Consider the following 23,145-nt stretch of genomic DNA (forward strand, 5'->3'; position numbering starts at 1 on the left):
TGGGTAGGCAGGCTATAATCTGAAAACAAACAACTCTTTTTATAATGATGTATAGAATAGCTTTGGAAGTTCAAAGTTAAATAGACAATGTTTAAAAATGACATATTTATCTGAATGCCATGAATCTCTCTCTAGTGGTTTATTATTGAAAAACTGTCATTATTGGCAACTTCTTGAGAAACTCTAAGAAGACAGAATGTATTGTGTTTAGTTTCATATGTAAAGCTTAGTTGAGTATGTTCCACAGTAAGAATTGTGTGGGAGGTGTGAAGGTTTAAAAATAAGCTGTGTTTTCTAACTAAACGGCTAAATTGAAACTGTTAGAATCTCTATGAAAATGAGCCGTTCATCTGCTAATATAAAGTTAAACTGGAAGATTGAATTCTATTTTTCAAAATTGTATTTAATGTTGTGGGGTTTTTTTTTCTTGTTTTCCTTTATTAAACAGGTACTGGTATGCCATCTGGACCATCTGCCTTTCCAGTATTCATTTCCTTCATAGCCACCTTTATTTCCCTCCTTACTAAATAGCTGCTCTTCATTATTCACAAGTTTCCTTCCATTCATGCTCCTCTCTCTCATTGTCTTCATTCATCAGCTGCTCAAACTACTCCTTTCATCTTCTCAGCATATTAACTCGTTAGGAGATTTTTGTCTCTGTCCCTAATCATTCTAACCTGATGCACACTCTTTCCATTTTGGTCTCTCTACCTGGCCAACAAGCTGTTTTCTCCTTCTTTAGTGTCCAGCCTCACACACAACTCAATATGAGCCTCTTCCTTTGCTACTTCCCTCTTTGCTCTATGCCTCCCAGTATTCCTGTAGACTTTCTTCATCTCCTTGACCATCCCACTTCTTTATTTATTATCATATTCCTATCCTATATTCCTATTCCACCAAACACCTTCTTGGCAGTTTCCCTCACTTGAGCTGTTTTCACCTACCACTCAGAGTTTTGCATTTTATTCTTAACACCATACCTATCAAACACCTTGTCACCTACACGTCTACTGAAATTCACTCCAATCACCAGTCTCTCTTCCTGGGGACAATCTCTACCACTTCACCCAACTTACACCAGAATTCCTCCTTTGAATCACCTTGTTGTTGAATTGTGCTATACAAATAAACTTGCCTTGCCTTGCCTTGCCTTTTCTTCTGGCATCCAGCCTTTATTATCTCCCTTCAACAATCAGCATCAAACCTTGGGTTACCAGCTACCAGTGTTGGGAAGGTTACTTTTAAAATGTATTCCATTACAGAATACAGAATACATGCCCCAAAATGTATTCTGTAACGTATTCCGTTACGTTACTCAATGACAGTAACGTATTCTGAATACTTTGGATTACTTAATATATTATCATGCTTTTTACAACAACGTGAATGTACTATTGCTGTGATTTATTACTATTACTGAAGGTCCGCGACTCCGAACTGTAGTAAAGGGACCTCTGACTAATACGGCGGGGTCCCTGTCGGCTTGTGTGGGTCGACTTTGCTAGCGAGAGACAAAGAGAGGCGTTGAAAGACTGCTCCAACGGAACTTATTGTTTTCGGAGGAAAACACGAACACGGTGTACAGTCGAGTCTTAATAGCTTACTTACAACTGGGCTCGTCAGGCACTCTTATTGGCTGAAGTGGTTATTATTATATTTACATGCTTCCAGCTCCCGTTTTTCCTCGATGACAACTCGTACCTTTCCACTCCCCTTTTTCTCCCTCCTCGCGCTCAGAGACCCATAACGTGTATGGCAGTCCATTCTCCCTGCAACACGGACTACACTGCCCATGATGCTACATTCTTTAGAGCTATAAATGGTAAATGGCCTGTATTTATATAGTGCTTTACTAGTCCCTAAGGACCCCAAAGCGCTTTACATATCCAGTCATCCACCTATTCACACACTGGTGCTACATTGTAGCCACAGCCACCCTGGGGCGCACTGACAGAGGCGAGGCTGCCGGACACTGGCGCCACCGGGCCCTCTGACCACCACCAGTAGGCAACGGGTGAAGTGTCTTGCCCAAGGACACAACGACCGAGACTGTCCAAGCTGGGGCTCGAACCGGCAACCTTCCGATTACAAGGCGAACTCCCAACTCTTGAGCCATGATCGCCCAGAATGCTTGTAGCATTCTGCCTGTTAGCTTAGCACAACAACAGCAACAACGAAAAGGTGCTCTCTCACCCAGGAAACACACAGTCGCAGAGAGAGAGAGAGAGCGTCGCCCTGTAACCATGGCAACCGTAACGCTGCCGCCTGGAACAACAGAACGTAGCTGTCAAACAAAACCCAAACAGTCCTGACCCGCGACAAAATGAAACAGGAAAGTACCGCAGTGTAATCCATTTATTTCAACAAAGTAACTGTATTCTGAATACCACCTTTTTAAACGGTAACTGTAACGGAATACAGTTACTCATATTTTGTATTTTAAATACGTAACGGCGGTACATGTATTCCGTTACTCCCCAGCACTGCCAGCTACAAACTCATTACCCTATGTAACCTTCACCTCAACAACACAATTAACATACTCTTTCTTTAAGGTTGCTCCTACTGCATTTTGCTTTTTCTGCTTCCTACCATTGTAGAACAATTTGAATCCAATTCCAGTGCTCCTGGCTTGGCTTGCCTTCCACCAGATCAACTGCACACACAAATACCTCTACCTTTCTTCTCTCCATCATATTAGCCAGCTCTCTTGCTTTACCAGGCATAGTGACTACATTTAAAGTCCCCACTGTCACAGCTTCACTCCTGCCTTTTCTTCTCTCATGCTGCCTCCGAATAGCCCTTCGACTGCTAATGATGGAATTACAATGATATTAGTACAGTCAATTTCTTATATTGTAACATTATCAACTGAATGATAACAAAGTTTCTTTGTTAGTTTGTTTATTTGTTTGAGGTTTTTTGTTTTTTGGGGGGGGGGGGGTAATTAAGATTTACTGGGAAAAAAAAACATTTTAAAGGAGAAAAATAATCCACTCTTTGAAATTGTGAGGCATTTATTTTTTCATTTAGTTTTTATTTCATTTTCAGTTCTGGACATGACAGCATGACCGCATGTACAATACAACACTGAACGAAGAGGTTTCTAGAGTAATTTCAACACATAAACACACTTTGCAAACTTTCCAAGCTATTAACATTTCCCAGTCCCTCCTCTCCTGCTTCCAGTTGAACATGTTTCTGTTAAAAGGGGACCTATTACTCTTACCAATCTTTTTTTGTTATCCTCATGCACAGATATAGCTTTGCATTGTCCAAGCTAGATTGTAGGGCATTTTATCTCATGTTTCTTTATGCTCCCTCCTTTCCCAGTTTCCTCTGATTGACCAGCTTTCAGAAGCCTGCAAAGGGGCATCCAGTGCCTTGTAAACATCCTTCTTGTTCCTTTTGGGCATCAGCTGCCAATTTTTTTTAATATAAATTATTCATTTTCTCTTCAGCTTACAGCTTGAGCATTCTGCTTTCAGCGATTAATTTTATGTATGTTTGCCTAAGTATTTGATCCTTTGCTATACATGAACAACAAGCATTAATACATTACACATATGACATAAAGTAAGGCAAAGAATAACAGGTCCCCTTTCATTCTTAGCAGGTAGGTAAACTTCTGTATTGAACAACTATCTCCGACCATCTCATACCTTTGTTTCCCTGAAGGATCAGCTTTACATTATAGCATTCTTGCTAGCTATTAGCAAGGTTTTCACCAAACATTTGTGCTTTCTCTCTCTTTTTCACCTTCTTAACAGCTGGTTATATATTACACATGTAAAGCTTTAGTTTAGTTAAACATGAGAATGGTTGACCTCTAAGGTGCCGCAAAGCCTCTAAAACTGCTGCTGAGTCGCTACAGTAGTTGCTTTTGATTTGGTGAGTTTAAGAAGAAACTAGCTAAATATTCCCAACTAAACTGTTGCACTTTGTGCTGCAGAGATTTCAGGCAGATTCACATTTTCTGATATGCGCTTACCACCAGGCCTCAAACAAGCAGAATAAGTGGATGAACAGTCCTCACCTCTTTCATTAAAGCTCTCACATTAGTAAGTATATGAAGAGATATGGATTTTTGGGCCATTTATTGTACACGTTGAGGTTTTTAATTACATAGAAAAATTAAAAACTTGTGTTCCTTTCTGCTTTCTGTAGTATAAGAAAGTGTAGTGGGGGGAAACATTTACCCAGTTTACCCAAAACAGCACAATAATAAATTAACCTCCTAGGACCTGGTGTCCACATATGTGGACATCACATTTTTTTGTTGTCTAGACCAAAATATAAAATTTTGCTCTACAAGGGCCTGATATCCACTTACGAGGACGTTAGACTGCCACTGTTCTATCAAAATTTAAAGCGAATGTGCTCGTATGTGGATCTCATTTTTCTCAGAAACAAAAATCAGGCAAAAAAAAAATCATGTAATTCTTTGTTTTTACATTCATCAGGTCCCAATGAGCCCAAATAGCAAAGAGAAAATATAAATGCATGCCATGAAAAAGTTCGGGTCTTAGGAGGTTAATGATCAATTATGTCATCCAAAAAACAATATTATACTTCATTTCCATTAAAACTTTTACTTGTGGCCAAATACAGGGAGTGCAGAATTATTAGGCAAATTAGTATTTTGTCCACTTCATCCTCTTCATGCATGTTGTCTTACTCCAGGCTGTATAGGCTCAAAAGCCTACTACCAATTAAGCATATTAGGTGATGTGCATCTCTGTAATGAGAAGGGGTGTGGTCTAATGACATCAACACCCTATATCAGGTGTGCATAATTATTAGGCAACGTCCTTTCCTTTGGCAAAATGGGTCAAAAGAAGGACTTGACAGGCTCAGAAAAGTCAAAAATAATGAGATATCTTGCAGAGGGATGCAGCAGTCTCAAAATTTCAAAGCTTCTGAAGCGTGATCATCGAACAATCAAGCGTTTCAATCAAAATAGTCAACAGGGTCGCAAGAAGCGTGTGGAAAAACCAAGGCGCCAAATAACTGCCCATGAACTGAGAAAAGTCAAGCGTGCAGCTGCCAAGATGCCACTTGCCACCAGTTTGGCCATATTTCAGAGCTGCAACATCACTGGAGTGCCCAAAAGCACAAGGTGTGCAATACTCAGAGACATGGCCAAGGTAAGAAAGGCTGAAAGACGACCACCACTGAACAAGACACACAAGCTGAAACGTCAAGACTGGGCCAAGAAATATCTCAAGACTGGTTTTTCTAAGGTTTTATGGACTGATGAAATGAGAGTGAGTCTTGATGGGCCAGATGGATGGGCCCGTGGCTGGTAAAGGGCAGAGAGCTCCAGTCCGACTCAGACGCCAGCAAGGTGGAGGTGGAGTACTGGTTTGGGCTGGTATCATCAAAGATGAGCTTGTGGGGCCTTTTCGGGTTGAGGATGGAGTCAAGCTCAACTCCCAGTCCTACTGCCAGTTTCTGGAAGACACCTTCTTCAAGCAGTGGTACAGGAAGAAGTCTGCATCCTTCAAGAAAAACATGATTTTCATGCAGGACAATGCTCCATCACACACGTCCAAGTACTCCACAGCGTGGCTGGCAAGAAAGGGTATAAAAGAAGTAAAACTAATGACATGGCCACCTTGTTCACCTGATCTGAACCCCATTGAGAACCTGTGGTCCATCATCAAATGTGAGATTTACAAGGAGGGAAAACAGTACACCTCTCTGAACAGTGTCTGGGAGGCTGTGGTTGCTGCTGCACGCAATGTTGATGGTGAACAGATCAAAACACTGACAGAATCCATGGATGGCAGGCTTTTGAGTGTCCTTGCAAAGAAAGGTGACTATATTGGTCGCTGATTTGTTTTTGTTTTGTTTTTGAATGTCAGAAATGTATATTTGTGTATGTGGAGATGTTATATTGGTTTCACTGGTAAAAATAAATAATTGAGATGGGTATATATTTGTTTTTTGTTAAGTTGCCTAATAATTATGCACAGTAATAGTCACCTGCACACACAGATATCCCCCTAAAATAGCTAAAACTAAAAACAAACTAAACACTACTTCCAAGAACATTCAGCTTTGATATTAATGAGTTTTTTGGGTTCATTGAGAACATGGTTGTTGTTCAATAATAAAATTATTCCTCAAAAATACAACTTGCCTAATAATTCTGCACTCCCTGCATGGTAGTACTCATTCAAAAGCCATAATATCAAGTGGGAAAATGGTCATAAATAAATAGGCTAGTGATTAATTAGCATTAATATTAATGATAAGATCAATGATTAATGAATATAAAAATAAAATAATAGTAATAATAATACTGGCACCAGAAAAAGATGCCCTGAATGACTGAAGATGAACAAAAATGGAACCGAAATCCTTCCATTCGCAGTAGGTTAGCCGGTCTTCATTATTTAGCAGTCTCCATCAAAACGTTCACCTTAAATAAACTTAAAGACAGAATAATATGTACACAGAATTTATATTTTCAACATAGTTTTCCCACTAAAATGTCCGTCCCAGCTAGCGAACAAACAAAGCCACACAAAGAGCACAGGCACTTGATGTTCTTTTCAGGATGCAACAAAGCAGATGCTGCTAGTTAAACTGGAGTAAAAGGATGTCACCAAAAAGAAACAGTATTTTCTCCACTTCACATTCTGCAACCATGCACGAAGAATTTAAAGAAGACCTTTGAAAAAGACCTCTAAGCAAGGGCATGGATATTACTCAGCACATGACTCACACCATAATAAGATGAAGAGTGACAAACAGAAGATTAAAAAAAAAAACAGGGAAAAAATAAAACAGATGGCACATACACTGTAACCACAGCCACTGATGCGACCACCCGGCCCTCCTCGAGGCTTAGCAGGTGCCGGTGGTGCTTACAGTGGTGTAGCTGAACTTGGACATTGAGGTCGCCATCGATGTGCCCATGGAGGTGGCGTTGATGCCGTCTTCCCCACCTTCCCTCCCACTGCACCAACAGCATTTGCGGCACAGACGGTTGCGACTGCAGCAGGCAAAAGTGGACAGCAGAGCCTTGCGAAAACGTGTGTTCATGAAGCAGTAAATGATGGGGTTGACACAGGCCGACGTGTAGGACAGGAGGTGGATGAAAGAGATGGGTGCTCCTGAGAGGGCTTTGGTGACAGACTTCATGTCAAAGGCTTTCCAGGTATTGACTGTGAACAAGGGCATCCAGCAGATGAAGAAGAGTGCTACGATCACCATCAGCATGCGGATGACGCGCCTCTTAGCCTGCAGCTTAGCCTCGGAGGTGTTGCTGCGGGCGCGCTCAGTCTTGACCTGCACGGTGCTAGATGAGGCAGAGAGGGTGGGAAGCTCCACAGAAGAGGAGGGCTTTTTGGATACCTGGATGTAGCAGCCATCATCATCGTCATTCGGCCCTGTCAAAGGTCTGTCTACACCATTTTTCTGGCCTGTAGAAGTACAGGGGGAAAGCGTAAGTTTGAGTCACCTTAAATCACGTGTCATTAACAGAAACAGGTGACACATGATTACAATACATTTTGGCTTCCTGCAGCTGACACAGCTGCAGACAGTTAGAAACACCCCACCTTCCCTCACTAACAACTGAAGTGGTTAAATTTCATAACACTGAACAAACCCTTTAGGAGGAATTTCAGGGGTCGATAAATCTCCCGTTTGAACAACATTTAAGTATTAAACAGTTATCATAAATGCTATCCTGGCCAGCACACGTTAACATTAGCTGTTTAGCTATACCGATATTTTGACACATAGCTTCAGTATGTCCAGAGTTTGGAGAACTAATTTCACTATTTGTTTATTAGTAGGTTCTAAAAATATATTCTACCTCATGATCTTTAACGAAATAATCATCAAAATCAAAGTAATTTGTAAAATGAATAAAATTGTGGCTAGGATAGGCTCCACCCCTCCCTGCAACCCTGAATTGAATAAGTGGAAGAAAATGGATGGATGGATGGATGGATGGATGGATGGATGAATGGATGGATGGATGGATGGATGGATGAAATAACATTTCTAAACTTAATCTTAAATACTTATTTTGTTAAATCTTACCCTCAAACACTCTCCGTATGTATAACCCATGTGAACAAGAACTAGTCAACGGCGGGGATGAAGAACTCCCTTTTAACAGGAAGAGATGTCAGGCAGAAACCAGGCTTTCCTCTGATCTTAATCATGGATTAGCAGGTGTGTTTGGGTTTACTTCACATGCAGTTCTTGGGTGTAACGTTTCCAAAGTTAAGCATTAATGACATTAGATTTCTCAGTAGTGTAACAATATAACAAATTGCTTGGAGCACTTTAGCCTTCATTTCTGTTTGTTCACACTTCTACAGTGGAAACAATGTGGCAATGGCTTTGAAAGGTTCATTTCCATTCTTACACGCTTTCATCTTTTTAGAACACCTGAATGAAACACATTTAAACAAAATGACTGTGATGCCAACCAAAATGTAAAACCTGATTTGCAACGCACCGTCTGCTAGTGTCTGAAAATTGCATAATTATCCTGTAGCTTAAAATAACCCTAACCCAACTCTAAATGATTCAACTCCATGTGGAATTCCATGCAAGGATGGAAGTTTATTTTGCTACGATCTATTTTCTAATTTTATTTCAGTAATAAATTACCATCACTACTGAATTCTGTTTCACATGTTCCCCACCTTGATGAATCACACTCAAGACTGGACTCCATGGAAACTGGTGCTGCTGATACACACAGTTATAGCAGCAGTTATAATTGACCTAAAGTGACCGTATTTCAGCTATATCAGATATATTTTTTTCTGTTTCTGTTTAAATGGAGAATATCAGCCGCAAGACAACAACCCGAGTGGTTCCAAGGACAGTGGAGTATATTTTTGGATGGAACAGGTGCAGAACCTCCAGGTAGCAACAAAATATGTCATTCTCTGCTTGAGGCAGATTACACAAATGTCCCTTTGTATATGTGTAGAAATATTTATTTGCTGCTGTTGCCTGGAAATGACAGTGTGCTATCTAAGTGCATAACAATAAAACTCAAGTAGGCACATGTTTATTTTCACAATAGCATATGTCTTATATTTACTAGCCATTTATAGTCGGGGAACATTTACTGGCCCTTCTGATTGTTTCCTGCCTTCCACATGTAATTTATGGCAGCCCCATTTGGGTCTGGAGAAAGTGATTTTTCATCTTCACTACAAGTTAAATCAATGCAAACAACAATCCTTTCACAATTGGATTAAATGTATAATGGATCTCACCAGTTGCCTCCTTGCTCTGGCCCAGCTCAAACTGAATGCCCCGGTAGAGCTCTCTGGAGATCAGACCATAGGCTATACTCATCACCACTCCCGGGATAAAGAACAGAATGAGCAGCAGCAGCACGTACCTGAAAACAGCCAGAATGGAATAAAAGGGGTGTAAAAATCACAGATTTGCAACTAAATCAGTCCTCAAAGCTGAAGAAATCCAGCTGAAAAATTTGCTTGTGAGCGTAACTGTTTTTCTCTTTGCCTCTGTATTGCCATGCACATCCAGGAGATGGGCTAAAGGCCCTACAGATGCTCCTCCCAACAGTTATCTTTACCCCCTTTGCTTCTTAGCAAAATGTACTGCAGCATCTCAGGTCAGTTCTGCAGCTCCTCTCTGCAGACCATGACCCCCCTCAGCACCCTGCAGTGTAACCCGCCTTTACACTCTGTTTTTCTTTGAGCTGTTTACCTCTGGTGATACTCTTGATGCTGCAGCGTTTGTATATATCACCAGTAGTGGGGTTTTTTTGGGGTTTTTTGCCGCAGCCTTATTGGAAGACCAGAACAACAGTATGAAGTTTTAACTTACTTACTGTACATGAAGACCAACTGGCATAATAATTACTACAAATTCTTTCCTTAAACACCTTTTTGAGATGCATGACACAACAGGGCTTTGCACCATGCTTTTTCCAGTGTCAATATCCCAACATATGTAGATTAGAAGATCATAGTGTAGAAAGTACTGTTTTTGTTTTGTCATCAATCAGTACAAGTTTGAGGATCTTAAGACATGTCTGAAAAACACTGGAAAAATACAATCCTTAGTTTGATAAGTTGGCGCTGAAGAATCCTGTCCATGCAGGACTATGTCATCTGCATAAAAATGTATTTTATATGTTTAGTTTTGCTTTACTTAGAAAAATGTTTGCTAACAAAAAGACTATGATCACCTCTCACCCAGTAAAAACTTGTTCAAAAGACAAATTTCTCAGTTTCTCAACATTTTCTACAGGTAAAAGGCAAAAATATCAAATATTACAAGTTATAAAACTATCCATCCATTCTTACGGCCATGGGTGGTGTCTAAAACATTGCCAACCACTATACTGCCAGGTATAAAATATAGTACATTTGAGTTAAATCTTTTTGGTAGCTGTCTTTTTTTGTAGCTTCAGCACTGTGAAAAGATATTTGCCTGCTTCTTTATTTCTTAGTTTTTTGCACATTAGCCACACTAAAATATAAATCATTTCCAAAGCATCTCAATCTGATTTGACTCCGACTTTGACAAGGCCACTCCAAAACCTTCATTTTGTTTTTCAAACCATTCACACCATTGCTGATGTATTTCAGATCATTGACCCACTGTATAAGTGGGTGCACAAGTGCACTTGAGCTTCAGGGCATGAACTGATGGCTCGGTATTCTCCTTCAGGAGAATCATTTATATCATTGTCTGATAGAGAGCACAAATCATGGTTCCATCAATTATAACTAATTTGTATCAAGTCCTGAAGGAAGAAAGCAGCCCCGGCCCACTAGCACACTGCCACCACCATGTCTGACTGTTGGTGTGAGTTTTATGCCAAATGATGCATACGTCCCAAAAAGCTCATTTTTGGTTCTGCTCAATTTTTGTCTCACCAGTCCACAGAGTATCCCAGATGTTTTTTCCCCTCAAAGATGTGATTGAGTTCTTTTCAGTCAGCTGTGTTTTTCTTCTTAGAACCCTCCCATGAATGCCATTTTTGCTCAGATTCTTTCGTATTATTGAATCATGACCCTAAGTAAGGCAAGTGAGGCATGTAGTTCTCTGGATGTTGTTCTGAGTTCTTTTGTGACCTCCTGGATAAGTCATCAGCGTGGAGTTGGAGTAATTTTGGTAGGGTGACGACTCCTGGGAAGGTTAACACTGTTTGAATTGTTTTCACTTTTTGGATTAAAGCTCTGACTGTGGTTCACAGGACTTAGAAATGGCTCAACAAAGCCTTAGAGATGTCTTTCCCTTTCCTCACTAGATATCAGTGGCGTGCTTTTCAGTTGTTTCTTTAGATTATGGCATGATGTGTTGCTTTTTGACATTTTTAGCCTATTTCGCTTTGTCAGACAGGTCCTGTTTAAATAGAAATCGGGCCTGGGTGAGGCTAGTGAAACTGAATCTCATCTCTCAGGTTTCAAAAAAATAGTGGATAATAGCAGTTAATTTATGACTTAAACAGGAAGTTAATTACTTTACCACCTCGGATCAGTTTGGTTTGGATAGTTTTTTTTTTCCTTAATAAATGAAATCATAATTTAAAAACTGAATTTTGTATTTACTCAGGCTATGTTTGTCTAGAATTTAAATTTATTTGATGATCTGAAACATTTAAATGTGATAAAAGGCTGCAACTACTTTTTCACACTGTTTCAACTACCATATTCAAACAACAACATATACATAATTCGGGGTTAAATTGAGCACAGTGCCACAGTGGTTTGCCTCACAGCAACAAGAGTTCAATTCCACTCTCCGGCCGGGGCTTCCTCCCACAGTCCAAAGACATGCAGTTAGTGGGGATAAGTTTATTGGAAACTCCAAATTGCCCATAGGTGTGAATGTGAGTGTGAATGGTTGTCTGTGTGTTAGCCCTGGATACGCGGCAGAGCCTGTTCTGAGAGGTACTGTAGCTGTAAAGATGAGATCCAACCTGTAGATACTATAAGGATAAAAGGTAGAATTTAGTGAGTGAATCTAATCAGCACCAAACTGTCTAGTACAGTATTATCACAAAATGAGTTTAGACCTACTTCAATTTGTTCTGCAAAACATTTCACAAAAACATAATTCAGCAGCACAGCATGCATAGATTCAATATCTGACTTAAAAACTTTAAAACGAATTAGAACAATGGATTTGGTGTGCAGTCCTAACTTTTGAAAATAACCTCTCATCTTCCTCTCCTGTGCGCAACACTAAGAGTGGGAAACTCAACATTCGCTAGCAGGCACGCTGTGCAACAAACTGCACCGACACAGTTTGTGTGTTTGGTCATGTTTGTCAAGCTGTTTGAAAAGTTCCAGTGGAAAGGACTTGGCACCTAATAAAAATCCATTTATGCTTGCTTGTCTTCAGTAGCTCCTATCTGGATGCTGAGTATCATAGCATGACTTAAACGTTGTTTTTTTTACATCTGCACCATAAACGCATCACTGGGAAGAGAAGGCCAAATGAATGCACTGAAGATGTAAGCAGCCCGTGGGCTAACAATATTTTCTTATTACTGTGCAAGTGTTTCCATACCGCCGCGGGAAGCAACAAGAGTCTGCAGCACAAGTAAGAACTGGTCCATTTGACAGTCATTCGCATTATTAACCTGTCTACAAGATTCTATTGCTCACTAATTGAAGGGGCCAGAATGCCATTCTGGATCATTTCAGCCCAGTTTAACACTTGTTTATAATTGCAATGGGATTAAAAAGTCCCAAACACACTTATGTCTCAATCATGTCTAATACTCAGTACCCCAGAACTGCTAAACACAAACTAGCTGGAAAGCTGTCTTAAGTGAAGGGTAAAGTGACCTTAAACAGCTTGAATCAGACCGTTGATGAGTCGAATGAAAATTAGATAAATAAGCTACTAATGCTGTCCAGGTAGAAGCGTGTAGTTGTAAATGAGCATTTAGTACACATCAGCTGTTTGCTGCAGTTAGATAACTTGGTCATTTGAGATCAATAGCAAGAATCTCCACTCAAACCACTGAATAACGCCAATGATTTTAATTGTGTTCCACTTTAAACCAATGTGCGAGAGTTAAATATTAGAACTTTCTGTGTGGCTCTTATGCTGCTGATAAAAAAGGCTGTAAACTATTAAACCCAGAGTGTCCGGTTTGTATGTAAATGTGCACATAACATTTACAAATACAGTTAAAAGATTATCTAATTATTGGGGATGTTTTCAACTGATTTAGACTGGGTACACGAATGTTTTCTATTCACAGACGACAAAGAATACCAATCCCAGCTTTCTGCAGTGCTTAGATTGGTGGCACATCAAAGAAAAAGTTATGAACTGAGTGTAGAGCAAAAAAAAGAAAAAAGCAGAGCAAAATGTTGACAGAGGAATTTCTGAGTAGTGCAAAAAGGTTCAAAGGGCTTAGAGCCTCTGTCAGCTCTGTCACAGTATCTGACGGAAACCCCTCCGCACATATTCTGTGGAAGTCCTTCGACGCTCTGGAGCTTTGTTTGAAAGCTGCTGAGTTTTCCCACCTGGGACTGGAAAACCAGAGACTGTATTAGTGAATCGAATGAACGAATGTGTGTATTAGAGAGAGGAGAAGGTGGCGTGTACAAGTAAAGCAAAACACGAGCACGCACAAGCAAGGTAATAAATAAATGGACCGGCGCTGAGTAGATGCAGCCAGATCTCCCATTTGATTGGTAGTAATGAGAGAATGCTCTTCTTAACTGCCGGTGTCTGCGGTGCATCAGTCAGCACATAAAAGCGACAGCACACAGGAAGAGGCCATGTTTCATTCATTGTCTGATATTCTAATGTCTGCTTGGGCAACTCTCTGAACTCAGCACTTCTCATTAAAAATAAAAAAATAAATAAAGGCGTCTATCAGCTGGCAGTTTAATACTGTGGAAAATCTGTTAGACAAAAGCTGTGTGGAAGTGACCACGCGGGAGTGTGGAAACAGCATTTAAAAACAGCAGTAGTGGATCTGCGCTTGTTTTGCCTCAAAGGGAAAACCCAGATGGGTAGAGCTGAAGCAGAGGGAAAAAAACATGTTGAATATTCATAGCTACCTCTTTTCCCACATCACCTGAAAGCAACATGATTATCAAGCAGGAAAGATGCGTTTGGCTCGCATTAATCATCAAAGAAAATGATGGTGCATATGTCATAAATTTCTTTTGCACTTTTAATTTCCAGTCCTGTTCAGTCAGAGCTGGAAAGCACTAACTCAGCTAATAGTGCACCTGCTGGAGGGTCGCCACAAAGCAGGAGGCTCTTTTTTTTTTAATGTAAAAGGCTTTATTATTCAGACCAGAAAGTAAATGAGCAAAGCATAGCAGTGTTCAGAAAATAAAACACTGATTGGATTAAGTCAGACTACAGGTGTCACTCGCCTCTGTCAGTGCGCCACAGGGCAGCTGTGGCTACAATGTAGCTTGCTATCACCAGTGTGTGAATGTGTGTGTGAATGGGTGAATGACTGAATGTAGTGTAAAGCACTTTGGGGTCCTTAGGAACTAAGTAAAGCGCTATACAAATGCAGGCCATTTACCGTTTACAGGTGTTCACGGCGCCAAAAACTTGAAGGTTATCAGAAACGAACACGTGTAACAGCAGCAAGTAGTCGAGTCAAAAGTTCTCCAACTAAACTAAACAACTGACTCTATAAAGGAAGATTCTAACCTACATGTTTCAGGGTTCAACTTTTTATTTGCTCTGCGTGGCGTTTTGAAACCAAAAACTCTGATGTTATAATGACAATAACCGAGGCAATTCAATATTAATAGAAACCATTTTCCTAAAATGTAACTGCAGGTCACTCTGGTGACCCGTGTGCCCTATCTCTTGCCTAATGACAGCTGGGAAAGGTTTCAAGCAGTTGAGGAATTGGTTGGATGGTTTGATGGATGGAGGTCATAATAACAGCTTGCATTAATGACTCATTCAGTTGGATTCCAGGGAAGGAAATTAGAGGCAATTTTTTAAAAAACAAAACAGATAAACTGTAGAGTTATTTGGGCCAATAGACCCTGGCAGTAAATCCTAAAACAGATTTACAATGAAACAAAGAGCCCTTTTGAAATGTTTAAATGTTGCATTTACAATGCAGCACACAGTCATAAATGATCAAGGATTGTCAAGCTAATTTAATATTTGTGAATGATGCAAAATATAGTTTAAAAGCAAACATTTTCCCTCAAACGCATTCTCGCCCATGTAGGCCAATGTGATCAGTGAGCTGACGCTTTAGACTGGCCTTACCCCAGAATGCTGAAGTCCTGGAGTCCCAGATTTTTACTCATAACATGGCGTACGGATTTTCTTCACCATCAGTTACAGTGAAATATGCTGTGTTAGGCAAAAGACACCTGCTGCAGACAGATTATCTACAGGCACAGCACCGATGATGAGGCTGATGATGATTACTGTTTTGAGTGCATGAATCCTTTCAAGTAAGCACACAATATTTAGTCATATAGCACTTCACAGACAAGAGTCAAAGAGTGCTTTACAGTTTGCAGTGTTTTAAAGGTTAGAGTCACTAAAAATGTCTGGTATCATTACCATCTTGAGGGTTGTTTTTGGCAGTTTTCCCTTTGGGAATATTCTTCAAAAATACTTAGCATATCTCACGGCTCTTTATTTTTGCCCATTTATATACTATAATCGAACCCACAGAGGCTGATGCTCCAGAAAACTTAACAAGCCAAATTTATTGCTTTTTAATTAGCACAACAGTTTTCAGTTGTGCAATCATGATCAATTTGGTCTTTCACGTGATCAAATAGCATTAGGGAACCCAATGTGTCACTGAAAAAAAGGAGTGATGGCTGTTTCTAGGCCTACACAGATTAAACCATTCAGTCATTAAACCATTAATGATTTTATAATGATTGATTACATCTGTCTGTTTTCTTAGCCACTCACTCAATCCAGGGTTGTTGGGGGTGGCTGGAGCGTGTCCCAGCTGTCTCTGGGCAAGACCCAGGGTATGTCCCAGTCAGGTTGCTAGTCCATCACAGGGCCAACACAGACACAAAGAAACCATTACAGCTGATGTAGCAGTTACATGGATGTCTTTGGATTGTGGGAGGAAGCATACGGCGAAAACCCATGGAAGCGCAGGGAGAGCATGGACGCTCCACACAGAAAGGCCCGGCCAGCTGGCAGATTCAAACCCTTGCTGTGAGGCAACAGTGCGAACAACTGTTCCACTGTGTCATAATCATTATTTTCCATTCACAACAATTTTGGTCAATTTAATTTTAAATTAGAGAAAAAAAATATGCTTTTCTTTCAAAAATGAGGACATCTGAGAATGATCCCAAGCTTTCCAGCAGTAGTTTATGTTAAGATCAAAAGGGGGCTCTTCAAAACTCTTCAAATGGCTACAAAGGATATTTGTTCAGCTTTATTTATATCTCAGATTTTAGTTGGACGATAAGGTCGAGAACTTAATACATCTTCAAATTGTCTCTAAGGTTGTGGATTTTAGCTGTATGGTTATGCATCTGAAAACTACTAAAACAAACAAAAAGAAGAATTAACAAATTAATTGCAAGAGTCATCTTTAAATAAAATTGTAAAATCCAGCTATGCTTTGCTTTATTAAGTCTGAGATAGAAGCAGAGATTGTACATAAAAAGAAATCCACCATAGTTTCACTGAGTAGGAAGTCCCATGGTGAAGCCTCCAGCAGAATTTATGGTACCACATTAGTCTATGTAGTTTTTGGCTCCCAGAGTGATGCCTGTGTGCAGAACTTAATCTGCCATTGATAATGTTTTGCGTTGGTAGAATGCTAACTGGTTGAAGAAGTGCTTGAACAGGAAAGGGAGTGACAGCGCACACCTTCATGAGGAAGAAGTGCAAAATGATAATAACGATCAACATATTACACTGGCTATAATGAAGAGCTGTCATTATTATTAATACAGTTTCACGATAGAGAAAATCTGTTCTTTCGTGACTTTTATTCTGGCTGCGGCAAGAGCTAAATTGAAAGGCCAACAACAGAACAACAAGTTTTTTTGCAGTTGCATTGAATGTTAGATAGAAAGCACTTAGGCATAGAAAAGAGTGCCTTTATGAATAACATGCTTTGAGTGCTCTAGTAGAGTAGAAAAGTAATGTAATGTGAGAACCAGTCCATTTACCAATCACCTAAGTCACCTACAGATAGCTATTAAAAGGAATGCAGATGTGCAACACTAACATAGGCTTCTGTTTTAGACCCAAATCTTGCACTCGTTTATCTACTGAAAATCAGAGCTCTGATCTGAATAGTTGATCAGCTGTAATTTAGATACGATTTAGATGTATTTTAGGTCTAAATAAAGGTCCAACGCTGATAATGAAAAATCGACAGAGTCAAAGACACTCCATTCATAATGTTAGAACCATACAGTTTCCTTTTTAATGCAAAATGTTATCTGCTCAGATCAAAACGTGGAGTGAATAATGAATAAGATTAGTCATCGTTTCAGAGTACTTTTTGCAACTTTGTCAGTGAACATGATGTGTAAGTGCAAATATATACTTTGCTTGACTTTGACTTTTAACCACTTCATGGCTCTTTTATGGATCTCAACCTAAAAATGGCTGCTTCGGTGATTAGGTGTCCATTTCATCTAGCGAAAGCTAGATTGTGTTATCTCTTAGGAAGCTTTAACCCCTGACAAGGAATTAAAAGTTGAAATGTGCTTGTACTCTGTGACATGGAAACTTTTGACATCTGAGTCTTGATTGTCTTCTCCTTCCTCCTCCACCTCCTCACTGAACAGGCTAATTAACTGCTCTCCCACTGCCTCATCTTTCTCAGTGAAGCTTAAGAGCTTGATAGACAGTCAGAGAAAAGAGAATTCGTCAGTGTTCCACCACAAAAGGCTGTCAAAAAGAGAGAAAAAGAGATGTACAAGTTCTGGCCATGTTCATCTTCTTCTTCACTTTAATTGCACCATCGTACAGAATCCAAAGTTTTCACAGACAGATCTATAAAAATCCCTGAGTAGTATATCCCAAGAGGATTTAACGTGTCTTCTCTGAGGTGGTATCCATCTATTTGGGGGAGCTTTTGAACAAGAAAGCTGGTTTTACTGGCCTTTAGAGAGCTATAGATGAATAGATGAATTTCCTAACGTGGAGCAATCCAGACTGTAACGGCAATAATCGGTTCTCTCTTGACCTTCTCATAAGATTTGCTCTTCCCTCTTTCTAAGCAAAGAGTAGGGAAAGAAGAAATTATTGCATTAATTTAAAAAGACAGTGAAATGATCACACTGAGGGTAGACACATTATCTGCAGAATATTTGTGTAATAATGTAGTTATTTCCTTTTTTTCCTAGTGCCTCCATTTATTGGTATAACCCCTGCTAAGCTACAAAAGTGATCCATCTCATATTGGCTCTCAACAGGAACTGCCTGCTCACTAATTTTGTCTTATAAAACTTTCACCTACTGATTTCATTCATTTTTCAAACACCCACTCCATAGCCACCTTAGCAACTTCAGCCCGGGGGCTCATTTCTAAAATGACAAGAATTTAAGAGCCTTCTCTTTTTTCATCCCTCTCACATTTCTTTCTGGCCAAAGAGAAAATCCACCAAACGCTTGGACACAGCAGCATTTATAACTGTGAAACTGATCACCAAATTAATTTCATTTTAAGCACCCTCACATTCTGTGAATCTGTTCAAAGGGTTAAAGTAGATTTGTACAAAGTTATCGTGTCAAGTTTGACTTCATTTTAAAATTAACACTTGCAGCTTGAAAGAAGAAATGTTTAAAGACAGTTAGACCTGACGGTTTTTAACAATAATGCTAAAGTACTGTCAGATTTGCAAACAAGCTAAAAACAAACAAACAATCCAGTTAGCAAGCTAGGGGGACTTTTCAAAAAGCGATTAAATTGTAAAAAAAAGTTCAAAAAATGTAACACTGTACTTTCTTGGCACCATAGAAATGTACTATGCACAACACTGGCTTTGCTCATAGGAGAAGAATTGTTTGAAGATAGAAAACAGGAGTTTATAATAGAAATGTCTCGAGCAGTGTTGGTCAAGTTACTTGAAAAAGTAATCAGTAACTAATTACTGATTACTTCCACAAAAAAGTAATCCCGTTACTTTACTGATTACTTATTTTCAAAAGTAATTAATTACTTAGTTACTTAGTTACTTTTTAAAAACACGATTTACAACCTGAAGAGGTGATAAAGTGATAGATCTTTCAGCCCAATTCTACGTTTTCTGCATAATCCATCATACAAAATGTAATCAAATGGAAAAGTCTCTTTTTAAAACTTGTTTTATCAGCTTTAATCTTTCAACTTTATGCATCAAGCAAAAATTTAATTATATGCAACATTCTCTGACTTGAATAAATTAGTTTAACATTTAAACCTATTTTCTGCACATTCCAGCACATAAAATAAAATATTTTTTGTGTTTACACTTACTCTTTCAAATAGATGCAAGTAAAACACAGCAGAAAATAAATAAAGTCAAAGACTCAGCGGTCCTGTTGCTCTATTTTCACCTGTAAAGCAGGACTGCGGTAGGCGGAGGTTTACCCTGGTGCAGGTGTGCCGCGGTCAGTTGAAGAATCCACGAGTTTCTTTGTGAATTTCCCATTATGTCATAGTGCACTCGGTGCTTGCTTGGAAGTTTAGGGGTTATTTTCGCAGTAAAAAGAAGTTTTCTTCCCACACACGATGGACGCTAATGTTTTTGTCACTTTTTATGGAATCAAACTCAAAGTAAGGTCAGTACTTCCACGCTTTAAACGCTGCACGCTCATACTCTCTCCCACAATCGATATATGATCCACTGTTGATCTGCACACAGCTGTTGTCACTAACGGCGCACTCACTTACGTCACTGTCGTGAGACATTCTCGCAAAAAAATCACGGTTTTAGTAATCTAATACGGTTCTGCCCAAATAGCAAAATCACATTAAATTAATGTTGTTTTTTTCATCCAAATCATCATTATGGTCAAGATTGAAATCTCAATGCTAAATAAATATCAAATCAAAGTTAAAATATTGATGAAACCTGACAGTGTAATAGTAATGCCATAGGAAAAATATTGATTCAAAGTTGTCCTGTTATAATTAGCTACTGAAAAGACTTTGATCTATAGTTGACCAGATTATACTGACAGGAGATGGATTTGTAGTTGACAGGAAAATTGTATTGAAATGTCATCAATTTATAGTCGAAAACTTGATTCCCAAAAAGTTGATTCTGCTTATCTGGACGCAGCGTTTTCAGTAAAAGAAACTTTTAGTTACTTCTTCTTGGTCACAAATGACATAATTCCACTTAATGTAAGTGAGAATCCAAGAATTTCCACACTTTTGGAAGCAAAGCCATGGAAACTATTCCATTTCCATTGCATTCATATTTTACTCACTTATCCCTGTCAAGGTTGTGAAGACATCACACCAAATAATTGTAATGCATGTGAAGTCTTGCTTTTCACAGACACTGGCAAGAGTTTATCTATTGAGAATGGTAGATATTATTGCTTTAAAATAGCTGGCAGTCATCATTTCCAAACTAGTCATCCAGCCCACACAGATATTTTTTTCTTTACATAAAGATATGTCTGATAAACTGATTACAGACCATGCTTTTTTTCACCTATCTTTTATATTTCTTTCTCTGGCGGCAAATAGTTTAACATAACATGTTAATAAGCACTTACCAGGCCTGCTCAGATTGTGGATTGGGCCAGTCCAAGCGGCACATGCGGCCCACAGTACCATTATGCCTTGGGAAAGACTTGAGAGTGCTAAACACCGGATAGGGCACCATGATTAACAATGACACCACCCAGGTAGCAGCGATGACGCGATAGGCGTGAGATCGGGTCTGCCATGCACGGGATTTCAGTGGGTTACAGATGGCACTGTATCTTTCGATAGCAATGGCCACCAGGCTGAAGGTGGAGATGCTGACGGAGACTCCTGGAAGAGAAAATAAATGAGACTAAGAAAACATTTGCAAAGCCAGTCGACTCACTTCTTATACACAAAGAGACACATTGTTGCAAAATTTACATTCTACGTTCGTACTTCTCAATAGATAAATCATTTGGTTATCCTTCAGTTTGGACTCTCCACAAGGTTCTCCGGGTGCCACCCTGAGATACCGAAAAACATCTGAACTGAACTAAAAGCATAAAGTGAAAAAGAAGGCAGACATATTTGTTCATTCATTTGACTGAAAACATGCTTTACTCCTGACTTTTAAGTGGCACACCTGGCAAAATTGCTCTACATCATGTTAAAATTGCATTTAACATTTTGTATTGTGATGCTTAATTGGATCCCCTGTGTCCACAAGAGGAAAACATGAGAAAGAGAATATTACCTGAATTATTTTTATGACATAACCCATCCCCTTGGAATATCTCACAAAATGTGCCATCACTTTTACTCAGTATAACAAATATTAACCTGTTGACAAGAAACATGTCCTAATGTACTAATGGCACATTTTGGAAATAGAGCAGTACTAAGCACATACATTTAAGTCTAATATTTGCTCATCTTTTAGTTAACACTAACAAACAAATTGTTTGTTTAAACATGTCATAAGCAGCCGTGACTATTTACAGAGGAGAAAAGTATGTGAAAGAACACACCCTTGCAATACAAGAGCCTCCTAGTTCAAAGTCAAATAAATGTCAGGCTGCTCCATCAACAGTAGCAATGTGGCCCTGTTTTCTCTGGACCAAAACTGACTGATGGCAACAGTTCAGCCACAGATCCAACAGGATACTTTTCAATGCTGTAACTAAGTGCCAAACATCGCCCAGATTAGGTTTAAAGTCTCTGCTATCTGGATATCAGTCAGACTAGAAAGCCAATTTAACTTGTGGGCTTTAAGCACCCTTTTAGAAATGTGAAAGCACTATGCACTTTAGACGTGAAGCATACAGAGCATAATTTATGTGATAACAGTGTTAACAGTGATGCCATCTTCACTGCCTGGAGAGTGACATCGCTACCCAGACTGCATTCCAATGTAAGCAAGAACTTTAGCTTAGGAATGAAAGGACCTTTACAAGTCTAACAGGTTTTTGGTATGAGTTTTAAATAGCTGGTGTTAAAATCCAGGTTATGGTCACATTTTGTTTTAGACACATGGGAAACAGCAAAAAAGGCTAAAGGATGTTACATTTCAATTAAGTCTTGTAACGAGTGAAAATCAGCTAAACTCAAACTTTACCACAAAGCCTAACCCAGGTCACCAGAGACCTGGTGGATGTTTAGAGTTTACAATTCATTTCAACTTTATTTATACAATGCCTAATCACAACAACAGTTGCCTCAAGGTGCCTTAAATTGTAAGGTAGACCCTATAACACAACAAAGAAAGGGAGGCGACCCCCACGTGGGGTGGGAGGGAGGCCTCCCATATTCAACGTGCTGGGACATGATGAGTTTGTTGTTGTTGTTGTTGTGTGTATGTGTGGCTGGCAGCTGAAAAGCTGCAACTGGGGAAAAAAAGTGTGTCAAAAGTGTGAACTATGTGGTCGGGTCCATCCTTACTCCCACAGACACAAACCAAGGCCAAGTTGAATTTGCAATAATCAGCTGAGGGGGAATGAAATAACTTGTTGTGTGTCTGTGCTCGAATTGTGAGTCCAGATGAGGCAAAAAGCACACGCACATACCTGTGTGTCACAAGCAGGAATAAATTCCCTGCGCTGAACCTCTGTTGCTATGAGAGGCAGCAACCTCAATCCTCCATTTCTTTGTCACGCAGCATATTAATCCCCATTCATTGTTCCTCCAGGACGGAAGAACATATCCTGCCTAAACCAGGGCTTTACGTTATCACTCATGGGAGGAAGTCATTCTGCATTCTCCTGTGAGCACGGTGCAACTCAATTTACAGGAACAATACTAAGCTTTTGAGTGGTGGTCAGAAACTGTTTCCCTTCATCCTTTGGTGCAGGCTTTTCCTGCAAACCTGTGATTAAAAAAACCAAAACTGTGTTCCTTTCTATTGTGATAAGCTTTTCTATCTTATCAAAGGTAAAAGATTAAGGATGTAAGTATATATTGAGTGAAAAACGCAAGGATCGAAACCCCCAGAGAAAAAAAAAGGGGAAACAGCAAGGATAGTTGGTGTTGGATTTGATGTGGAT

At 39.5% G+C, this 23,145-nt stretch overlaps 1 protein-coding gene across 2 annotated transcripts in view; it reads right to left on the bottom strand.

Annotated features, from left to right (window-relative positions):
- Positions 1 to 3,017: 3,017 nt before the first annotated feature.
- LOC101466528 (cholecystokinin receptor-like) overlaps positions 3,018 to 23,145 on the bottom strand; it is a 68,713-nt gene continuing 48,585 nt past the window's right edge. For both annotated transcript variants that reach the window (XM_004573280.4, XM_076880450.1), the window contains exons 3-5: positions 20,692 to 20,953; positions 9,261 to 9,388; positions 3,018 to 7,433 (exon numbers count right to left, since the gene is read on the bottom strand). In XM_004573280.4, the coding sequence (XP_004573337.1) occupies positions 6,856 to 7,433; positions 9,261 to 9,388; positions 20,692 to 20,953 (968 nt within the window). In that variant the 3' untranslated portion in view covers positions 3,018 to 6,855. The remainder of the gene's footprint in view (positions 7,434 to 9,260; positions 9,389 to 20,691; positions 20,954 to 23,145) is intronic.

Source organism: Maylandia zebra, linkage group LG23, assembly GCF_041146795.1.
Source record: "Maylandia zebra isolate NMK-2024a linkage group LG23, Mzebra_GT3a, whole genome shotgun sequence".
Taxonomy (NCBI): Eukaryota; Metazoa; Chordata; class Actinopteri; order Cichliformes; family Cichlidae; genus Maylandia; species Maylandia zebra.